Source organism: Oculina patagonica, chromosome 9, assembly GCF_052425735.1.
Source record: "Oculina patagonica isolate OP01 chromosome 9, crgOcupat, whole genome shotgun sequence".
Classification (NCBI taxonomy): domain Eukaryota; kingdom Metazoa; phylum Cnidaria; class Anthozoa; order Scleractinia; family Oculinidae; genus Oculina; species Oculina patagonica.
In genome coordinates, this window is record NC_135766.1 from 18,576,732 (window position 1) to 18,596,017 (window position 19,286).

General features: G+C 40.0%; 1 protein-coding gene across 3 annotated transcripts; it reads right to left on the reverse strand.

Annotated features, from left to right (window-relative positions):
• Nucleotides 1–16: 16 nt before the first annotated feature.
• Nucleotides 17–19,138, reverse strand: LOC144666334 (uncharacterized). Of its 3 annotated transcripts, XM_078527739.1 has the most exons (6): nucleotides 18,637–19,138; nucleotides 18,420–18,568; nucleotides 6,471–7,439; nucleotides 5,768–6,034; nucleotides 5,331–5,419; nucleotides 17–1,187 (listed from the first exon to the last, which is right to left on the reverse strand). In XM_078527739.1, exons 1-6 carry the CDS (start codon nucleotides 18,714–18,716, stop codon nucleotides 528–530), a joined length of 2,214 nt encoding a protein of 737 aa, XP_078383865.1. In that variant the 5' UTR covers nucleotides 18,717–19,138; the 3' UTR covers nucleotides 17–527. The 3 variants fall into 3 exon arrangements, with proteins under 3 accessions (XP_078383865.1, XP_078383864.1, XP_078383866.1); XM_078527738.1 differs by having other exon boundaries at nucleotides 18,420–19,138; XM_078527740.1 differs by lacking the exons at nucleotides 18,420–18,568; nucleotides 18,637–19,138 and adding an exon at nucleotides 9,081–9,462.
• Between the last annotated feature and the right edge of the window lie 148 nt (nucleotides 19,139–19,286).

Sequence of the window (19,286 nt, forward strand, 5' to 3'; positions counted from 1 at the left end):
GAAAATGCACAAAAAAAAGAATAAATGAACTTTTAATCAAATCCAACCTGGAACCATCTTTGTCACATAGACATGTATTTGTACAATCTGAATACGTTTTTGAATGATTTCCTGCATTACGACCTTTCGTTAAGCGTTTTAAGAATACTTTAAAGCCCAAATTGTCGAAATGCTAAGAACGTTACGCTGTACCCCAAAATAACTGTTCTTATAAACCCTCGTTTTTTTGAAACAGAAAAGCACAATTTGTTTATTTTAACATTCCATAAGCATTCTGGCATGATTTTACATTAAATTTTGCTAATTTCTGACTTTCTAAGAAAATGGTAAAATCCAAGACGGCGAATCCAAGATGGCGGCTCTTATGACGCGTATCACACTTTGAATTATTTGAAAATAGTCCTGTAGAAACCTTCGTAACGTTGTTAATCAGCACTTACTACTGTTTTATTTTAACAGCAAGTTTAAAGTCTAAGCGTAATCTGGAACCTGATTTTCTTGAAGATGTAGCTTGAGGTTGATTCTACTCAACGAATCCACAGATTTAGTGAGTAGGACTGGGATGGAGCACTTCCTGTATTAGCATTATAACCAAAGTCATATTCAGTTTCGCTAGTTTGTTTGTCAACAAAAGAAGCGGAGTCAGTTTCCGTTATTCCAATCCCGTGATCAGCACGTGAGCAAGCATTTCCTCCTCCACCAATCATCATCACTGATCCATCACCACCCCCATAGTCACACCAGAAGCCGATATTGTTGGCGCTTTGGATGTCTCCACTGCACTCAGCCTTTTGAAACCCGTCTGTTGACTTGTACTGACCGCCATATTGAACCGTGCAACTTCCCAGGCACTGGTCACTGGCCCAAACTTTGCCATTTCTAAAGTCGCCATAACTTGTGATTTTAGATCGGAATGTTTTTCCAGCCAAACAGTTACCTGTGGTCTGTAACAAAGGGGTGTGACTGGGATCATCACTGCGCGTGATCTTAAACTCTTTGCCACTGACCAACCAAAAGGCTGGTGAGATCATGTCAGTGTTAATGAATGGATTTGTTGTTGTTCCTATGGCAACTTGCTGATCATACCACAAGTTACCACTGTCACTCATCCAGTTCTTGTTGTCTTTATTTGAAAATCGGGCAACAAGTGTCCATCCTTTGCTATCTGATGTCATGTCACAATAGACCTATTATAAAACAGTAATCTTTTTAGTCTTTATTTAAAGAAAAGGCAAACAATTCTCTAAAATGTGATCAAAATAATTATGTCTTCCTTAGCAAAGTGTACACTTCACCGATATGAAGAATAAAAGAAAGAGCATATAACATATAAACAAACTGATACAGAAAACGAACTGTTTTAGTTCGTTTGTCCTTCAAAACCATTAAACTTTAAACCTTTAGTATCAAAATAAATAACAATACAATCATACCATAAGACTAGAAGAAACAACATGCTACGAATTGCGGGCGACATTTGTCTTCCTATCTTTCTCTAGTGTATTCAAGTTTTGTTTTTCTGTTTTTGTTTTTTTTTTCTGTTTAATGTATTTTATATGTTTTGTCTCTCTTCGCCTACTTCTGTAAAATTCCTTTTAATATCGAATACTTTTATTTCGTAGCAAGAGACTGTCAAAAAGTGCCTTGCTTTTATGTGTTGTTAACTACGCTTCGTTTAGTACGAAAAGCACTCTGTAACACTCGCAACAAACAGAACTTTTTAGCACCCTTTTATGATAAAAGCTCGGTTTCAATTTAAAAAGGTAAGCATCCGCGTGTGATCAACTTGAAAGGTTCCCAATGTTAGACCGTAAAAGCGTCATATGCCAGCGGTTGGCATGTGCAATCTCGATTTTTTTTTAATTTAGGAAGCGTTCCCCTTCGTCGCCTGCAATAATTCATACTAATCGAGGCGGGGGCAAGCTCACTCAAATTAGGCAACTAAAAGCAGATTGAACTAAACATCCCGAGCCCCTGATTTCTCAAACGTAACGTACTCCGTTAACTCGAACCAAATCTGTTTCCCAGAGGGATAATTTTCCTGCAATTTAACCCTTCCCTAAAAATAACTCGAACCAAGACAAGCTAAAGAAAAAACCTCTGGATTTTCATCACGAAGGAGGCTTGTAAATTATAAGAATCGTTTGCTCTGTTGGAATGCACCGATACAATATTGGACATTGTGGCAGAAAATATTTATCTCACTTCCTTTACCTTTGAGCAGCGTGTCTGCTCACGAGGACCATTGTGGAAGGGGGGGACTGGGTATCCCGTATCTCATCAATTTTTGGCCTAAATATCCTTCATCTCGTTAATATACCTCTAAATTCGTTTGTTTGTCGCCCCATTGAAGTCCACGTGAAGTAACCCTTGTGGATTATCTCTTTCAATCACCAATTAATTCACGCGGAAATGACAGAATAATTTCCAGATAGACAAAACGACAATACGATTTACAATAGGCAATTTACATACGTAGCTTAAGAAGTATATTCCTTTGGTTTTCCCCAACTTTAATTTTATGTTCGATAACCCAGAATCTCTCGTTTAAATATCCTGTTCCCGTTAATTTCTCGCCAAATATTCCGTATCCCGTTTATTTTTTGCCGATTACCCCTAATAGAGCCTCGCTCACTTAGCTGTAATGTTTTTTCATAAGTTCTTCTCTCAGTAATTTCTTTAATCATTCAGCGACCTTTTAAAAAGCTAACAATAAACACGGAACCTGCATCCGTTAGTCCTTCTCATGATTAACCGCTTTTTTATTTTAGCAGAAGGACAAAAATGAAAATTGACGCCTACTTCGTTACCTCAAAACCTTTAGCTGGATGGTCCCAACAGGTTCGAGGTAATATGACTCCACTGTTATCTACCACAAGCATATTTTGCAAATAAAAGGATGAGAAGGGATGGAAAAACATGTTGTGTCCTACGTACTTGTTTACGCTTAGTCGAGCAGTACTATCGATAACTGTAATCACGTGTCATTATGGTGCCACTTTCAATGATCAATCATAACTGAGACTGAATCACGTACAGTCAAAATTTGTCTCTTAACATTGTAGTACCAAGTACAAAAATATGTCCTAGCTTCAGTAGCCAGACGAAAAACAACGTATCAGTGTTTTACGGCAATAATCACGCTCAAAGAAAAATATATTTAACATTAAGCCATTCATTTACTACCAATCTAAAGGCCAAGTGTTATGCCAGCTGATAAGATGCGAGTGCTTTTCTGATCAAACATACGTTTAGGCAGTTTAAGATAGCCTTAAGGTATTCGATTTTTCTTTTTATTTGAGGCAAAAACAAAATACTGAATTTCTTTGGTGCATTTGTTAGTTTCATTGGTGGAAATACTACGTACAGGACAAAAGGTTCGAAAACAGAAAACAAGAGAGTACTTATTAAGGAGTTACAGTGGCCCTTATAGCTACCCTTAAAGTCTTCATGTAATATTTTTTCCTCTTGAAGAATTAGTTTGAGAATAATATAAGTGGTCGAGACAGCAGCAAAAATGTAGAAATTTTCAAAAATAATACGACTTTTTTAATTCTCACAAACATGTTTCGACGGTACATCCGTCATCGTCAGTGTGACGGTTATGAAAGTTTACAGTGATTTAAAACGTGCCTGTTACAAATCATACGCTACATTGCGTTGGAAAACAATACGCTAGATAAATTTCGAAGTTAACGAAATTGAAAAGAAGCGCGCGCGCGTGCAACTATAGGGAAAGCGTCAAATTGATGTGTTTGACCTGTTGATTAAGGTCCGGCTTTTCCCACTTGATGTACATAGGCTCCTTAAGCTTAACTTGGTACTTGGTGGGTGCAGAGTCTAAGATCTTGAAGCAGTCTAAGTTACGAGAGGTACGGCATGACTCTGAAGCCTGCAAATGCTTATAAACGTGAGAAGTTCTGTCCGATGACAAGTGCTCGTGCACGCGCGTGGAGAAATGTCGGCTTGTTTCGCCAACGTAACAAGCATTACAGCTTGCACAAGAAAATTTGTACACGATGCGCGTACGGAGCCTGTCAGGGAGAGGATCTTTCACGTTGAACAAGTTCTTAATTTTAAAAGTAGAATAAACAAATGTGATGTCGATGAGTTTACAGAATCGATCGATTAGCTTGCGTACCCTTTGTTGTGCAACACCCGAAAAATGCCCGATGTAGGGGATCTTGAAATAGTGCTTGGGCAACTCCTGTTGCTCGACACCTGTTGAAGGTCGTGTGTCGTTCCCTTCTACTGCTCTCGTGACATAACGGCGGAGTAACATGTCTAATACATACTCGGGATAGAGATTCTTACGCAAAATATTAAACAAATTCTGAATTTCATTGTGAAATAAACCCAACCACGTGTTGTTGATCTTAAACGGGGCTGGTTAAAACGCTCATCGACAGGCCTTTAAGATCAACAACACGTCGTTGGGTTTTCACAATGACATTCAGAATTTGTTTAATATTTTGCGTAAGAATCTCTATCCCGAGTATGTATTAGACATGTTACTCCACCGTTATGTCACGAGAGCAGTAGTAGGGAACGACACACGATCTTCAACAGGTGTCGAGCAACAGGAGTTGCCCAAGCACTATTTCAAGATCCCCTACATCGGGCATTTTTGGGGTGTTGCACAACAAAGGGTGCGCAAGCTAATCGATCGATTCTGTAAACTCATCGACATCACATTTGTTTATTCTACTTTTAAAATTAAGAACTTGTTTAACGTGAAAGATCCTCTCCCTGACAGGCTCCGTTGCGCATCGTGTACAAATTTTCTTGTGCAAGGTGTAATGCTTGTTACGTTGGCGAAACAAGCCGACATTTCTCCACGCGCGTGCACGAGCACTTTTCATCGGACAGAACTTCTCACGTTTACAAGCATTTGCAGGCTTCAGAGTCATGCCGTTCCTCTTGTAACTTAGACTGCTTCAAGATCTTAGACTCTGCACCCACCAAGTACCAAGTTAAGCTTAAGGGGTCTATGTACAACAAGTGGGAAAAGCCGGACCTAAATCAACAGGGCAAACACATCAATTTGACGCTTTCAATTCCCTATAGTTGCACGCGCGCGCGCTTCTTTTAATTCCGTTAACTTCGAAATTTATCTAGCGTATTGTTTTCCAACGCAATGTAGCGTATGATTTGTAACAGGCACGTTTTAAATCACTGTAAACGTTCATAACCGTCACACTGACGATGACGGATGTACCGTCGAAACATGTTTGTGAAAATTAAAAAAGTCATATTATTTTTGAGAATAATATAAGCTTTTGAAAATTATTATCAGAACGGAGTTGCATGTTGATGAAGTTTGGCCTCACCCGAAATGCAGAAGTACTTTTAAGATCTATGGTATAGATGCCATTCGTCAATCCTGAGTGTCCACTCCGGATCTGGTAACACGACTCACCTGCGTAAAAAAAGAAAACAAAAAAAAAATAAATTACTAAATAAAAACAATTAGCTGTTATTTCATTAAAAAGCAATTAAAAAAATAATACTGTACGTTTTTTAAAAAATACACTTAAAAGGATATCTGGAGTTGACTAATAGATCAAAGAAAGTTAGGACTATTCGTCTTATTGTCAATTAACTTTTCGAAAATTAGTCAGTGATGATGAGGATGTGTGTGGATATGATGATGATGATGTTTGGTATTTGCCTGTGACATAAAGGTTATTTTTTCTGTTGTAAATAAATAAGAACAAACGAATATATCGAATAACTAAGAATCCACTTTATTATAGCTATTTTTAACCTTTCAGATTCACAATCGTTACCGCTGTTGCGGTTTCTGCTCGTCCGTGCTGGTTTGTCGCACGGCAGATGTAATTTTCGTCACTGTTCGTGTTCACTTCGAGGCATCCTTTTTCTTGATTAGCAAGCTGTGAACCATACAACTGGTCGGCACGTGACCACTCTACCCTAGGAAAAGGAAAGCCTGTAGCTTCACAACAGAGGTTTAGGGCGGATCCTCGCACTACAACAACTTGAGAAGGAGGCTTGTTGGTAAACACCGGCGGCTCTAAAGAAAGAAACGCATGTACATAATTAATGGCGGTACCTAGCAATATAATCGTGGACTGTTGATTTTCTTTTTAACTAACAGATCAAGGAAAAGGTCAGAAGGTGTTCTGCATAAGAAGCGACATACGTGTGACAGGAGAAAATATACCCATAGAAGAACAGAAATACAGTCAGTCATTGACATTGTGCCAGTTTAGAGATTTCAGACCTTGTCAAAAGTTGTCAACTTTCCGAGGCCAAGCTCGATAAGGCAGCAAAGTTCTGCATTAACTATGTTATATTTACCAGTTTGTGCCCAGACAGTTGAGCAATAGTATAGTTTGCTGAAAACAAAGGACCTAACCTATTTTTGACATCATTTAAATAACATAGAAAGTTATATCGAGGACTTCGCTATTTCGAGGTTCGAGAAATCGAGGTTTCACTGTATATACCTTTTAGTCGTAAGATGCTGATGGCCTTAAGCATTCCAAAACCGGTGTATACCGTGCACATGTATGATCCAACATGAGACCTTTGTACATTGTTGATCCGCAGGACGCCAACTTCTGAAGAAGTATCAGTGAACAAAGCACCTCCAAACTTACGCCACGTTATTCTTTTAGATGTTTGACCATCAACCCAGCAGTAAAATGTCGCCTCTTTGTTGATGAAGACATCCAAGGACACTGGAAACACCTTGATCTTTGGTGAAATGATGCACTCTCCTTTCGGGCCTTGGAGACCCATCGAGCCCTTGTTGCCTTTTAAGCCAATCGGGCCTTTCGTTCCTGTACGGCCTATCGGCCCAACATCTCCTTTTACCCCACGAGAGCCAACGGGTCCTTCCTCGCCCATTTCACCCTTAATTCCTGTTGGTCCTTGTGGTCCTCGCTTTCCATTTGGCCCTTGAGCTCCTGTAGGACCCAAAGGTCCTTGTGGGCCTGGTATCCCAGGAGCTCCTTTTTCTCCCTTGTAGCCAGTATACCCTTGAGCTCCTTTATCTCCGGGGGGTCCTGGCGAGCCTTTTATTCCTGGACGGCCCATCGGTCCAACATCTCCTTTTTTGCCAGGGTAGCCAATGGTTCCTCCCTCGCCCATTTCACCTTTAATTCCCTGTGGTCCTTGTGGTCCTTGCCGTCCTGATTGGCCTTGAGCTCCTGTAGTACCCAAAGGTCCTTGTGGGCCTGATATCCCAGGGGCTCCTTTTTCTCCCTTGTATCCAGTATACCCTTGATCTCCTTTGTCTCCCGGGGGTCCTTGCGGGCCAACTTGGCAGATCTTGCCTGGTGGGGTGCATACTTTGTTGATTACAGTATGAATTTGCTGAAGAGATATTTTTGGAGAAGTTTGAGTCTGGGCAGCAACTTCTCGTCTATGTTTGTGATGACGGGCTTCCACGGCATTTTCAGCATATTCAGCATCTACATAATGAAAGAAGGTTCAGTCAGTTAGTGATATTATCAAGACACTAATTCTGCACATTACCACCCGGAAGTTTAAATAAGCTAGGCAATTATTTAGGCAACCTAAATAAACGGCACGCAATACATGCAGAAGCGATGACGTTTCCCAAGGGGGTCTTAAAAATTTTCAGGAAATTTGTCAAAAAAGGATAACGTACATGTAAATAAAAGTAGCTGACAACTTTTGTGTTGAATGATTGTTCAACCAAAAGTTGCGTTATCCTGAAGCGTGACGATACTTCTTGCAAGCGACATGCGAGGTCAAGAGCCACTCTCTCGTTTATACTTTGTATCAGCCCTTTCTAACTTTCCAGGAGTATTTTGCTTCGTGTTTTTCGCGGCGGTTTCTTATTAACTTGAACACTGTTCGATTACATTTATTCCTGTAGCTAGTTCCTAGTCCCATGTGGTTCTATTAATCGGTCGAGCACAACAGAATCGAATGCAGTACAGAACTACAGAACCCACCGACGCCTTACGTCATTAAGCGATCTTCGTCGCTTAAAAAGTGATAGCCGGAACCTGATAGCATCCATTTCAAGGATTTTAGCAATATTTCTGGCCTAATTTGTTCTAAACGGATAAATTAAAGTAAATCGCCATTAACTGATGAGCCATGCCGCTCTTTCGAGTTGGGACTGCGTACGTACTTTAAGTAGGAGAAGGGAGGAATCGGGAGGGGGTGGGGTAGCGTGGGATGTCCAAACTCCTTGCCTCAAAATAATAATGCAGCTTCTTGTTGATGACTGCGAATTAAGAAACTTGCCAGTCGATGCCTTTGACGTAAAATTTGCTCTTAACTCTTATAGGATTTACATTCATCTATAAAAACGTCTCGCATAAACTTCAAGCTCTGATTTGAACTGTTTCAAAACGGTGATTTCACAGATTATCAAGTAATTTAATTAACCGAATAATATTTTCTCGACATTATGTCATTATGTTATGTTTATTATGTTTGTTGAGTGTCCCTCTGTGGTTATTGGAGGTAATGGCTCGCAGCTTTTTAATTGTGTCAATCAAACAAAGTTCTCTCCATGTTAATGGTACTTTCGACGAGAAAATGCGCAAACCTTGTTTTGATCCTTTCAGAACTCTCAAGCCAAAAGTTTTTCAAGGTCATACGGAAATTGCGGTACAGGATGTTTCGTTTCAGTAATAGCTGATCAGTAAAGTTATAAGCACACTTCCTGTAATTCGAACAGTAATGTTTATCTTATTACTGTACCCAGTATCCCCAAAATTTCCCCTCAAAATCATGCAAAATACCAAATTTGGAATAACACAGTATACGTTATACCCATGAAAGCCCCAATTTTAGGTTAAAATACAGTATACCCAGTTTAAAATGCCCCTGTATACCGTATACCTAAAAACCCTGACCGAACCTGTTTTTTAGTGGTAATTTGTTTCAGAGTAAGAAATGATATTCTTGTATAAAATCTAATGCGGAAATTAGCGCGGAGCTGTTGTTGTCTTTCTGACGATCCGACAGATGGCGTTTCCTTGAACACAAAACAATTACCGAAAAAAACTTCTGAAGGCCTGATCAACTAATTCTCAAAACGCGCTGATCATATAAAATTGTCTTCTACTTACTCTCTGGCGTTTCCATTTCGTCTTTGTTATCTGTTGTCTGCGGTGATCGTATCTCGATGCGCCTTTCGACATTCGTAATGCGCAATTCATTCGTCTCCGTTTTCCTGTTTATCGATTCCATCCTCAGAAACAGCGCCACAATCAACAACATGGAAATAAAGGACAGAACCGAATAACTTTTGTGATGAACGTCGCCAAATTTGGCGGAAGATTTCTTGTTTGTGTCCATGATGGATTCCAGTTAACAAACAGTTGTTAAATGAAGCTCGACTGCCGTGCTAACTGTTTGATTTCCCTTCAGCAGTTTCATGTTCCTGTCATACGGGACATGCCAAGACATAACTGTAAAGCGCCGGAAACCGTTATTAAATGATCTGTCATCGTTTGAATGAAACTCAGTTGAACCTTTTAACACCAAAATTGATGAATTGAACAGTTGTGTATTGTAAGGTCATCAGAGTTTTTTAATGTTGTTTTTCTTTTTTTTTTTCGAGCGCAGCCGGACGGTATCCTAACAATCTTACATGGTTAAAGAATTCTTAGTTTATGATATAGTGTTGAGACTCCTTGTATTATTAAGAGTGATAAACCACCATATTTTTTATACCCTTGTATACTTCCCCCACCTCCCCTTTTTCCACTTTGAGATGGCGACGAGACCCAACGACTCGCTGGAAATCACAGAATCCGTCACTGGAATTTTGTTCATTTTCCCGTTTTTTTTTTTTTTTTGGTGCGCAAGGGTTCTTTGTATTCATGTGAGTTTGACGAAGACAGCTTGCTTTGTTACTCTTAACTAATTATAACAAACACAAAACTCTAAAAAAACTCTAAAAGCGTCTCAACTGTTAGAGCTTCCTGTCTTTTTTTGTCTTTTCTTTTTGGAGCTTCCTGTCTTAGTAAGCTCAAGGCTATCACTTACTTTCACTTCAGACAGGACATTCTAATCTCAAGCTAATTTTCAGTACAACTGACGTTGTAAATGAGTCTTGTGTGTGTGACAACAGAAGGTGTAAAGTAGGGAATGCAAACGTTATTTTATTAAAGAAAAAGCCTAGAGAAGCATATTTACAAACTCTCTCATCGCTGACTCATAGTGTTTAGATCAAAGGTGAAGTAAGTTGATATAACAGCGTGCCTATGAGAGGTTAGCAAAGGGGGTGTTGTCATCCCATTTCACGCACAAATTTTAACCAAATTCACGTGTCACGTATACCTGAAACAGCAGAATTCACGAATCACGTGCCTTTTCTAGCTATTTTCACGCGTCACGGTCTAATTTTTGCCCTATTTTCACGCGTCACGTTTTAATTTTTGGCCTTTTCACGCGTCACGCATAAACCCTTTGCTACCCTCCTATGAGAGAACCAGACAGGGATTGAAAAAGCTCAAATCACCAAGTTCGCTCACTGGCATGACCTTGGTGTTTGTTTTCTCCAAATCTGTAATAAAGTAATACGAACTAACAAAGTGCCTTGCAGCAATTAGTCGCTTAATTGTAGACTTCGAGATTTTTTCCGTTTTTTTTTTTCTAGAAAGCGCGCATTTAGAGTATTCATTTTCTATACCGTTGATTGGTCAATTGTAACTGTTGAAAATATCGTACGGATACTAGCGTATGAAGAAAAGAGAGGTTTATGTGTTTAAAAGCGAGTTGTTGTATATTGTGTTCGGCTTACGGTCTTGTTTTCGATGTTTTCGGTTTCAGAACTCACGCAAATCTTCGCCTACATTTGAATAAAAGAAAACGAGTGTATATAGTTGGATCGGCTAGTGAGTTTTAGCTGCTCGATAGTTCCAACTCACTGAAAGAAAAGATCCTCCGATGAAAACTGCTAAGTAAGTCTATTTTCATTGATATGTTTGCGCCGAAATGGCCTCGCGCGCTACATAAATTAACACCTTTTGCCCTTGGAGGCTCCCGTAATACCCTTGGGTATTGAGCATAGTATTTATACGCCCTCTCGACTTCAGGGCTTTCTCATATGCGTTCATGCCCCGAGAGTTCGGTTTAGGCTACTTTTTTGTTCTGCCTTCCTCGTTTCCGTCGCTGAGCACCTTCCTTTCTTCATGGCTTACGACCTTGTGAATATCCCGTCAAGAGATTTGTCGCCGCTTGCTTGGTTTTGCCTAAAACGTTTTTTCAGTTTGCTTGCGTTAATTCCACTCCGTTCGCTAGGAATGAGGTAAGCCGGTTTCCTTCGTTATATATGTTGTCATTGTATCGCTGCTCGTTTTGTTGTTTTACCTCGTGTCAGGCAAGTTTCGGTTTGGCGTGTAGCTGCCGTTAGTCTTGGTGTTAGCCTTGCACATCAGTTTTAACCGGCGGCGTGTGTCGCCTATGCTACTAACTCAGTATATTATGGCGTGTGGCTTTACCAGTTTGTTTATTTGCCCTGTATTGCCTTCAAGTTAGTTTGTATGCCGTGTGTTGCCTTCAAGTTTGTTTTCACGGCGTGTGTCGCCTTCAAGTTAGTTTTTATGGCGTGTGTCGCCTTCGAGTTAGTTTTATGGCGTGTGTCGCCTTCAAGTTAGTTTTTATGGCGTGTGTCGCCTTCGCGTTAGTTTTATGGCGTGTGTCGCCTTCGAGTTAGTTTTATGGCGTGTGTCGCTTTCCAGTTAGATTTATTGCGTGTGTCGCCTTCGAATTAGTTTTCATGGCGTGTTTCGCCTTCAAGTTAGTTTATGGCGTGTGTCGCCTTCGAGTTAGATTTATGGCGTGTGTCGCCTTCGAGTTAGTTTTTATGGCGTGTGTCGCCTTCGAATTAGATTTATGGCGTGTGTCGCCTTCGAGTAAGATTTATGGCGTGTGTCGCCTTCGAGTAAGATTTATGGCGTGTGTCGCCTTCGAGTTAGTTCCCATTGCGTCTGTCGCCTTACCAGTTAGTTTTCATGACATTTCCATGGTGTGCACCGCCCTTAATGCGCTTTTCGAGTTTGTTTTATTTATGGCGTGCCTGGCCTTGTTCGGTTCTGCATGGTGTTGTTGGATTGTGCGATTCTGCCACCCTTGATGTTTGTTTTCTTCCGTATTTTATTTCTCGGAATGTGTTTGGAAAGTGAAAGAGATATTGTTGTTTCGTTTTTAATTTTTGTCTTGTATCCTAGAGCACTTGTTTGTTTTCTTTTCAGTTTAGTTTCTTAGCAATTAACGCTGTTGACGTTGTAATTTATGCAACGTGAAATCATCAAGTTAGACTTTTCTTCGCTTTACTTTTTCGCTACGAGTTGTCATATTCACTCTGTGGAGTTAATTTATAAGAATAGCCGTGCATGGGAATGTGATGGGACTCTGACTTCTTAGAATTTTCCCTGCAGTCTTGTACGACTTTCATTCCTAACTTTTTAGCAACTCTTTTGCCTTTACCACTGTAAAACGCAAATGTCGTTATTATCAGCAAAGTACAATGCTTGATTTTCAAAGCTTTGCCTCTGCATGTAAAATGCAAATGTTGTTTTTCCCATCATAGAAAAGTACACTGATAGCTTTAATGCAAAACGTTGTTATCAGTTTGCAGTCATCAGGTGTTTCGATGTGTGTTTCATGTAGACAACCATGTTTGTTCCTACCTACATCAGAAAGCATCCGTCTACTTCGTTAGGCAGGAATTTTTTCCGCTTTGTCAAAACCTACAGCTTTACCTGTTTTGTGCAGCTGTCGCCGGTGGGGTCTTAGTGCCAGAAATCGCCCCAGAGAAGGCGAAATCTGTCGGAGGTTTTGATCTGCCAAACAAATGTTTTCCTATACTTTGCCTTCATATATTAGACTGTGTATTATTAATTTGCACTAGGTATGTATAGAGGTGTTCTGGTCAATACAATCAGGTTTTTTTCGCTATCAATTTGGTCGATCTGGGACGGGTTTTCTAAACAATACCCGATACTCTGTCTTTGACGGGGTCCCTGGATCGGCCTAGTTGGTGGCTCCCCATTTCCTTGTTTACTTGTCTTTGCGTTTGTTTGTTTCTCCCTTTTTGTTTATTTCTACATAAGAGCGTTATGAAATCAGTTTTACCTTTAGTCGCAATGTGCTTAAGAATAGGATAGGTCTGCACCCAATTGCTGCAACTGGAAAGGGGAGCCCGCCGACTGGGCCGGTCCACTCCCGTCTATCCAGATGGTTGCCTCAGGAAAGGTCTATGCTTGCGAATCTCCGTTTTTTACCTCAGGTTTCATCCACTATAGCCTTACTATGTGGCTTCTCATCCTTCGTGGCTATACCCACCATTGGGCATTTCTCCGTTACCTAGAACTCCATGTGGACTGATGTTAAGGTGTTCTTTCGTTATGTTTAAGGGTACTTGTAAAAGTCAAGGCTGAACAGTCCTACACCTTCTTGTGCTCATCTTTCTAAAAGTAAAGTTATTCAAGCCTTTTCTTGGCGGCCATTGTACCCTGGCCGGCTTGCGGGAAAGGTATTGAAGTGCCCCCACTCATGATCACTTGGTTATGCCAATCCCCCGTTGAAACATTTTTACCTCGCATGCGCTATCAGTAGTGGTTTTCCCATCTGGATCAAAGAGCATCCTTTTTTATTCGGCTTTTGTTTCTTGCCTCCCTCGCTTTGTTCCCAGGTACATTTGTTTACCCATCTGCGATAACATCAGAGGATGAGAAAGGTTAGCGTGTCTGTTCGACTTTTGGCGGACAAAAAGACTTAATTCCGTCGACCTTAAGTGGAATGGCTAGTGTTTTTTATTATTTAACACCCTCCTTTTCGATTGGAAAGTCAGTGTATATTTGTGTCATTCTTTCACTTTGTCGCAGCCAGCTGTATTCACTGTCTTATTCTATCACGGTAATTTTAACCGCCCTAAGAGTCAATCTTTGTCTCTGCTCAAACACTGAATTTTGTTGAGTATTTTGCAATTGTTTAATCTGTGTTCATGATACCCGTCGATAGATAAGAAGTTCAAGTTTGCTTCGATCCCAAGATAGGATTTCTATAGTCCCCAGTGTTACAATTGGTTATTCCTTTGCACTTGCCATCCCTGCCGCAAGGCTATATCTTGGTTGGTCTGTCTTAAATTTTAACATTGGCGTTCCCTCGATTTGTGGCCCGCTATCTGCCTATCGCTGAATTTCCAGGGCTTCTCTTATTGCTGTTTGGGTTTCCCGTTTAGTTTCTCAATTTTAGACGGTAGAGTTTATTCGGCTTTCGATAAGTCACCCTTAAACTTGCTGATGCATGGTTCATTCTTGGAATGCCAGTATCAAACAACGTCCTTAAAATTCTCGATTTTAATTCTCCGCTAATTTTGCTACTACCTGAATATCTCGCAACTTTTGACGGAATTCTCGTAATGCGGGGAGTGCGTTCTTTCGTGTGCGCTATGCCATTTTTGCTGTTTTACAAAGGGTTAATGCACCATTGCTATAGCCGTCCTATAATCTCGTGCACGTCAGTGTCATGCAAATGTGAAAGCATTAGGATTGTTTCCCCGTTTATCACATTCGTCGCATTTGAATGTAAACTGTTTATAAATGATATTTTCAGCCGTAAATCCTGGGGGTTTTGTGAAGGTGCACTGCGTTTAACAGTTAAGAAAGTATTCCGAAGTAAAGGCGTTTGAACAAAGTATATGTCAGTTTCCAAGCCGCTCACAGTACACGCTTCAGTTCATTTTTAGCAGTACCGACCGTACGACTTTTTCGTTTCATCTTTTTGTCCTTGGCCATTGGTTAGAATTAGAAACAAGCTATCAGCTTGTTGTTAGCTCATCTACAACGACAACTACCATTTTTTAGGCGGTGACGCCTATATGTTGTCGCCCGTGGACGGGCAATGTTACGATTACTCCAACCGAGTAGCACTGGGAACTATGCACTTTGATTGTTTACTCAGTTTCGGTACGCCATCTTTGATTGCCATGAGTATGAATCAACTTAGAGCGTACATCATGCAAAACGCGTTTGATTTCTACAGTGGAACGGAGGTATGGGGTCAGGAGAGAATGATGTACTGGATAATTGTGAGTTCGCTTACAGAACTTTTTAACCGTTGTACGTGTATTCATCAAAATAGGCATACGCGATAAGAATTTGACGAGTGAAGGCCGGTTAGTGTCATAACTTTTGAGACCGTTCCAGTATAAAAAGGCCGGCCAACCGATGGCAGTATCTTGATTAGATTGCAACGGTGAGCTATCTGATCTTTGTTTGTTTTGGCGTGCGTTGTTATCGATAATAATGTAAGTTTAGGTTAATATTATTTCCTCTTTCCTTCGCGACTCGCCATCTTCCTTTTTCTGCTTTTAATAATATTTATCTCAAGCCATTAAAAATAAAACAGTGACGGTATCCGTATTCCTATTTGTATGAGAAGCCAGAATTCTAAAAGAATTTCTACCCAATTGCTGATTTAGCTGATCTAAAATGTTTTGTTTGATAAGTTGCATAAATACATGCAAGTGATTCTTGTTAGCGGTGTTGACTTGATTACATTTCAATACGAAAATGTCACACAATCTTCAGTATCGACTTTGTGTGGAAATCAATCCTGGGCCTTTCTGTTGCCAAATGATGAAGTTCATAATAATTAAATGTGCTTATTTTATTATACTGTACGTATGTAATGTATTGCAAGTTCGTTTTGTAGTTAAAGCAAATCAAAAATTAAAATAAATAAAAAAAATGCAATTTCTGGGATCAACATTGTAAAGCGTCATCGCCTGTGCATGCATGTATGCGTGCCGGTTATTAAACAAGGCAGTTATGGTTAGGTATTATGCTTCATTGAAAAGTTTTGGTGATTTTCACTCATTGCTTTTGTTTTGATCACAAAGAAACCCCTCCTTTTAAAGTCTTTGATTTTGAATACATTTACTTTCAAACAATGTAGATAATTTGTTCAATTTAAAGTGCACGCGGCCTCGTTCGTGGGAGGTGAGGCATTAACAACAAGCGCTTCCATTTGCCTCGTTTTGTAGCGTTCTATGGTAACGTTGAGTCGAATCTGTGCGTTTTTCAGGAATATATCAGTGCAACGCGCGATTTGATTGCTTTCAAATTTAGTGGATTGCAATAACACTCTATGAAGTGAAATAAAATCAGCATTTACCCCTTACGTCTCTTTCTGTGTTTTCGTAATTTTATTACGGCTTTTTTACAGTAGTACACAAAACCACTCCGGCTTTCTTTGTGATATTTACTGTAATACTTAGTCTTTAGCGGCATTTCATTGGCCTGACTTCCTTTCCTGCGCGATGGTTGCTTCCATTGTATTACACAACTCGTACTCTCTCCCTAATGGTTCTTTGCTTAGCTTTTGCCTAAGATTCAACCTTTTCTCGAGAGCAGCAATCGAAACTCGGGATAGTCAGGTTATTACTTTCTCTTCTCATCTGCTTTTTTCGATGCGGGCATCCATTCAGAAGAAAAAAGCATCTATCTTTCTCCCCGCAGTACTTCATAACAGGTCTGCCTCTTTAGCCCTCTGTCAGTGGACTCTTAAATCCTCATGCCATCAACCTAGTGACTTCCTCTGAGTGTAAAGATCGATTATGTTGTGCATTTTCTTGCCTTGCCCACGTCCGTCCCGTCATGCATTTCTCTAGTTTTGTCAAATTGGCCAATCAAGTCATTACTTTTTAATGTTTATTTGAAATTAAGGGCCACGTACTTACAAACTTCGCCGTTATCTCCCAACCAGTTTTGAATGCTTCAATAAAAGACTCCCGCTTTGAAATTGAGCTTCTGAGAATGGGAGGAATATTGGCAAAAATTTGGGCTTTTGCTTGGTAAAAGCCAAAAATGTGGGCCTTTAGTTGATATTTTGGTTGATTCGCGGCAGTTTGTGTTTGGGTAAGAAATTATTTTCGCCCCATATCTTAGTATCTCCGCGTGTGCCATAGAGGTGCAGCATAACAATGAAAATTCTTCTACTATTTTCATTGATATGTTTGCGCCGAAATGGCCTCGCGCGCTACATAAATTAACACCTTTTGCCCTTGGAGGCTCCCGTAATACCCTTGGGTATTGAGCATAGTATTTATACGCCCTCTCGGCTTCAGGGCTTTCTCAAATGCGTTCATGCCCCGAGAGTTCGGTTTAGGCTACTTTTTTGTCCCTCCCTCCTCCCCTCAGCGACGGAAACCTCCAGCATGCTGCACTTCTTCGCATGCGTGGAAATTATTTTCGCCCCATATCTTAGTATCTCCGCGTGTGCCATAGAGGTGCAGCATAACAATGAAAATTCTTCTACTATTTGTCACCCACGGTCATGTAAGCCAGATTTAAACTAAAACCGGGGCCATATGTCAGATATTTCATTTCTTATACCAAGACAAAAGTATATGCTCCGTATGAATTACATACATCATGACTTATGACTTTTAAAATATCTTTTAAGGTCGCATCGTATGAAATAACCGCGAAAGCAGAAGTGGAAAAAATGTATATTTTAACAATCAATAAAATAATTGAGTGCATATATTGTCACGATGCTATTTTTAGTTGGATCGGCTTGAGAGTTTTAGCTACGCGATAGAACCAACTCACTGAAAGAAGCGACACTCTGATAAAGGCTGCTACGTAAGTCTGACATGGTCGCTGACATGTAAAATACACCAGATTTTGCGGTACACCAAATATTTATTTTTTTATACCAAGATAAACATATATGCTTGAAATGAATTACATACATCATGACTTACTGAAAGATATCTATCTTTTAAGCTCGCGGGGTACTAACATTACTAAACAGCGAAAAAAAGAACTGGACAAACAATTAATTGTCTATTTTAGTAATAGTCGTAGACTGCGTTCAGTCTGTTTCTTTTCCTAGCGTGCTACGCGCAAAAACGATTTATCCGATCGCGCGTAGGATTTCAGGAACAAAAACCGACTGCTCGCAGTTAATAACAGTATTAATAGCACGCAATAGGCGATTTTTGTTTTCAGCAGTGCGTATGCATTCAAGCTACAGTTGAATTCTGTTATTTCGAACCATCAGGGAAACAAAAAAAAAAACGTATAAATTTATTTCCTGTACTCTTGATTAGTCTCGTATATCTTAAACGCCCTCTTATGATCTTTAGAAAACAAACATTTTTGCTCACTTCCAAAAATAAAAACATTCTTATTTGCAAAGGTCATGTAATTGCATCTTATTAGCCAATTATGACCACAAGTTTGATCCTTTCGAATATTTTATCTAAAAATTAAAGTGGGAGAAACTTCACGGTTTAAACCAATGCGCAAATTTGCGCGGAGCTGTTGTTGCCTTTCCGACGATCCGACAGCTGGCGATTACTCGAAAACAAAACAATTTACTAAAACAAGCTCATGAAGGCCTGATCAACTCATTTTTATTGTCATTAAAAATTGTCTTCTACTTACTCTCTGGCGTTTCCATTTTGTCTTTGTGATCTGTTGTCTGCGGTAATCGTATCTCGATGCGCCTTTCGACATTCGTAATGCGCAATTTATTCATCTCCGTTTTCCTGTTTATCGATTCCATCCTCAAAAACAGCGCCACAATCAATAGCCTGCGTTGCAGACGAACAAAAATACGGGGGTTTTGTTCGTCTGCAACGCAGGCTACACAATCAACAACATGGAAATAAAGGACAGAACCGAAGAACCTTTGTGGAGAACGTCGCCACATTTGGCGGAAGATTCCTTGTTTGCGTCCATGATGGATTCCAGTTAACAAACAGTTGTTCAATGAAGCTCGACTGCCGTGCTAACTGTTTGATTTCCCTTCAGCAGTTTCATGTTCCTGTCATACGGGACATGCCAAGACATAACTGTAAAGCGCCACGTCGAAAACCGTTACCAATTGATCTGTCATCCCTTGGAGCAAAGTTTGTAACCTTTCATTTGAAAGGATGATACAACCTAGTTTTTTTTAACATGCATATTATTTTGTCATTATTCTCAGCGCGCGATCGAGCAGGCGGTATTCTCATAACCCTGCAGGGGTTATTCTAAAAATATACCGAGACTTCTTGGTAATGAAACTCGTCGTGTTATAGAAGAGTGATATAGCAGTGTATGCTTAACAGTGAGTGAAATATCAGATCTCCTTACTAACCTCAGCTCTTAAATAACCCATCCAAAACATCTTCGCTCCTTTATCTAACAGGTGGACCATTTTTTACGTTGCTTACTTTGCAATCTTTTTACGTTATTCTTTTGCATTAATTCATTTGGTTATTCCGCGAATCCAAACACCTTCATAATCCCTACCCTCCATCTAAAAAA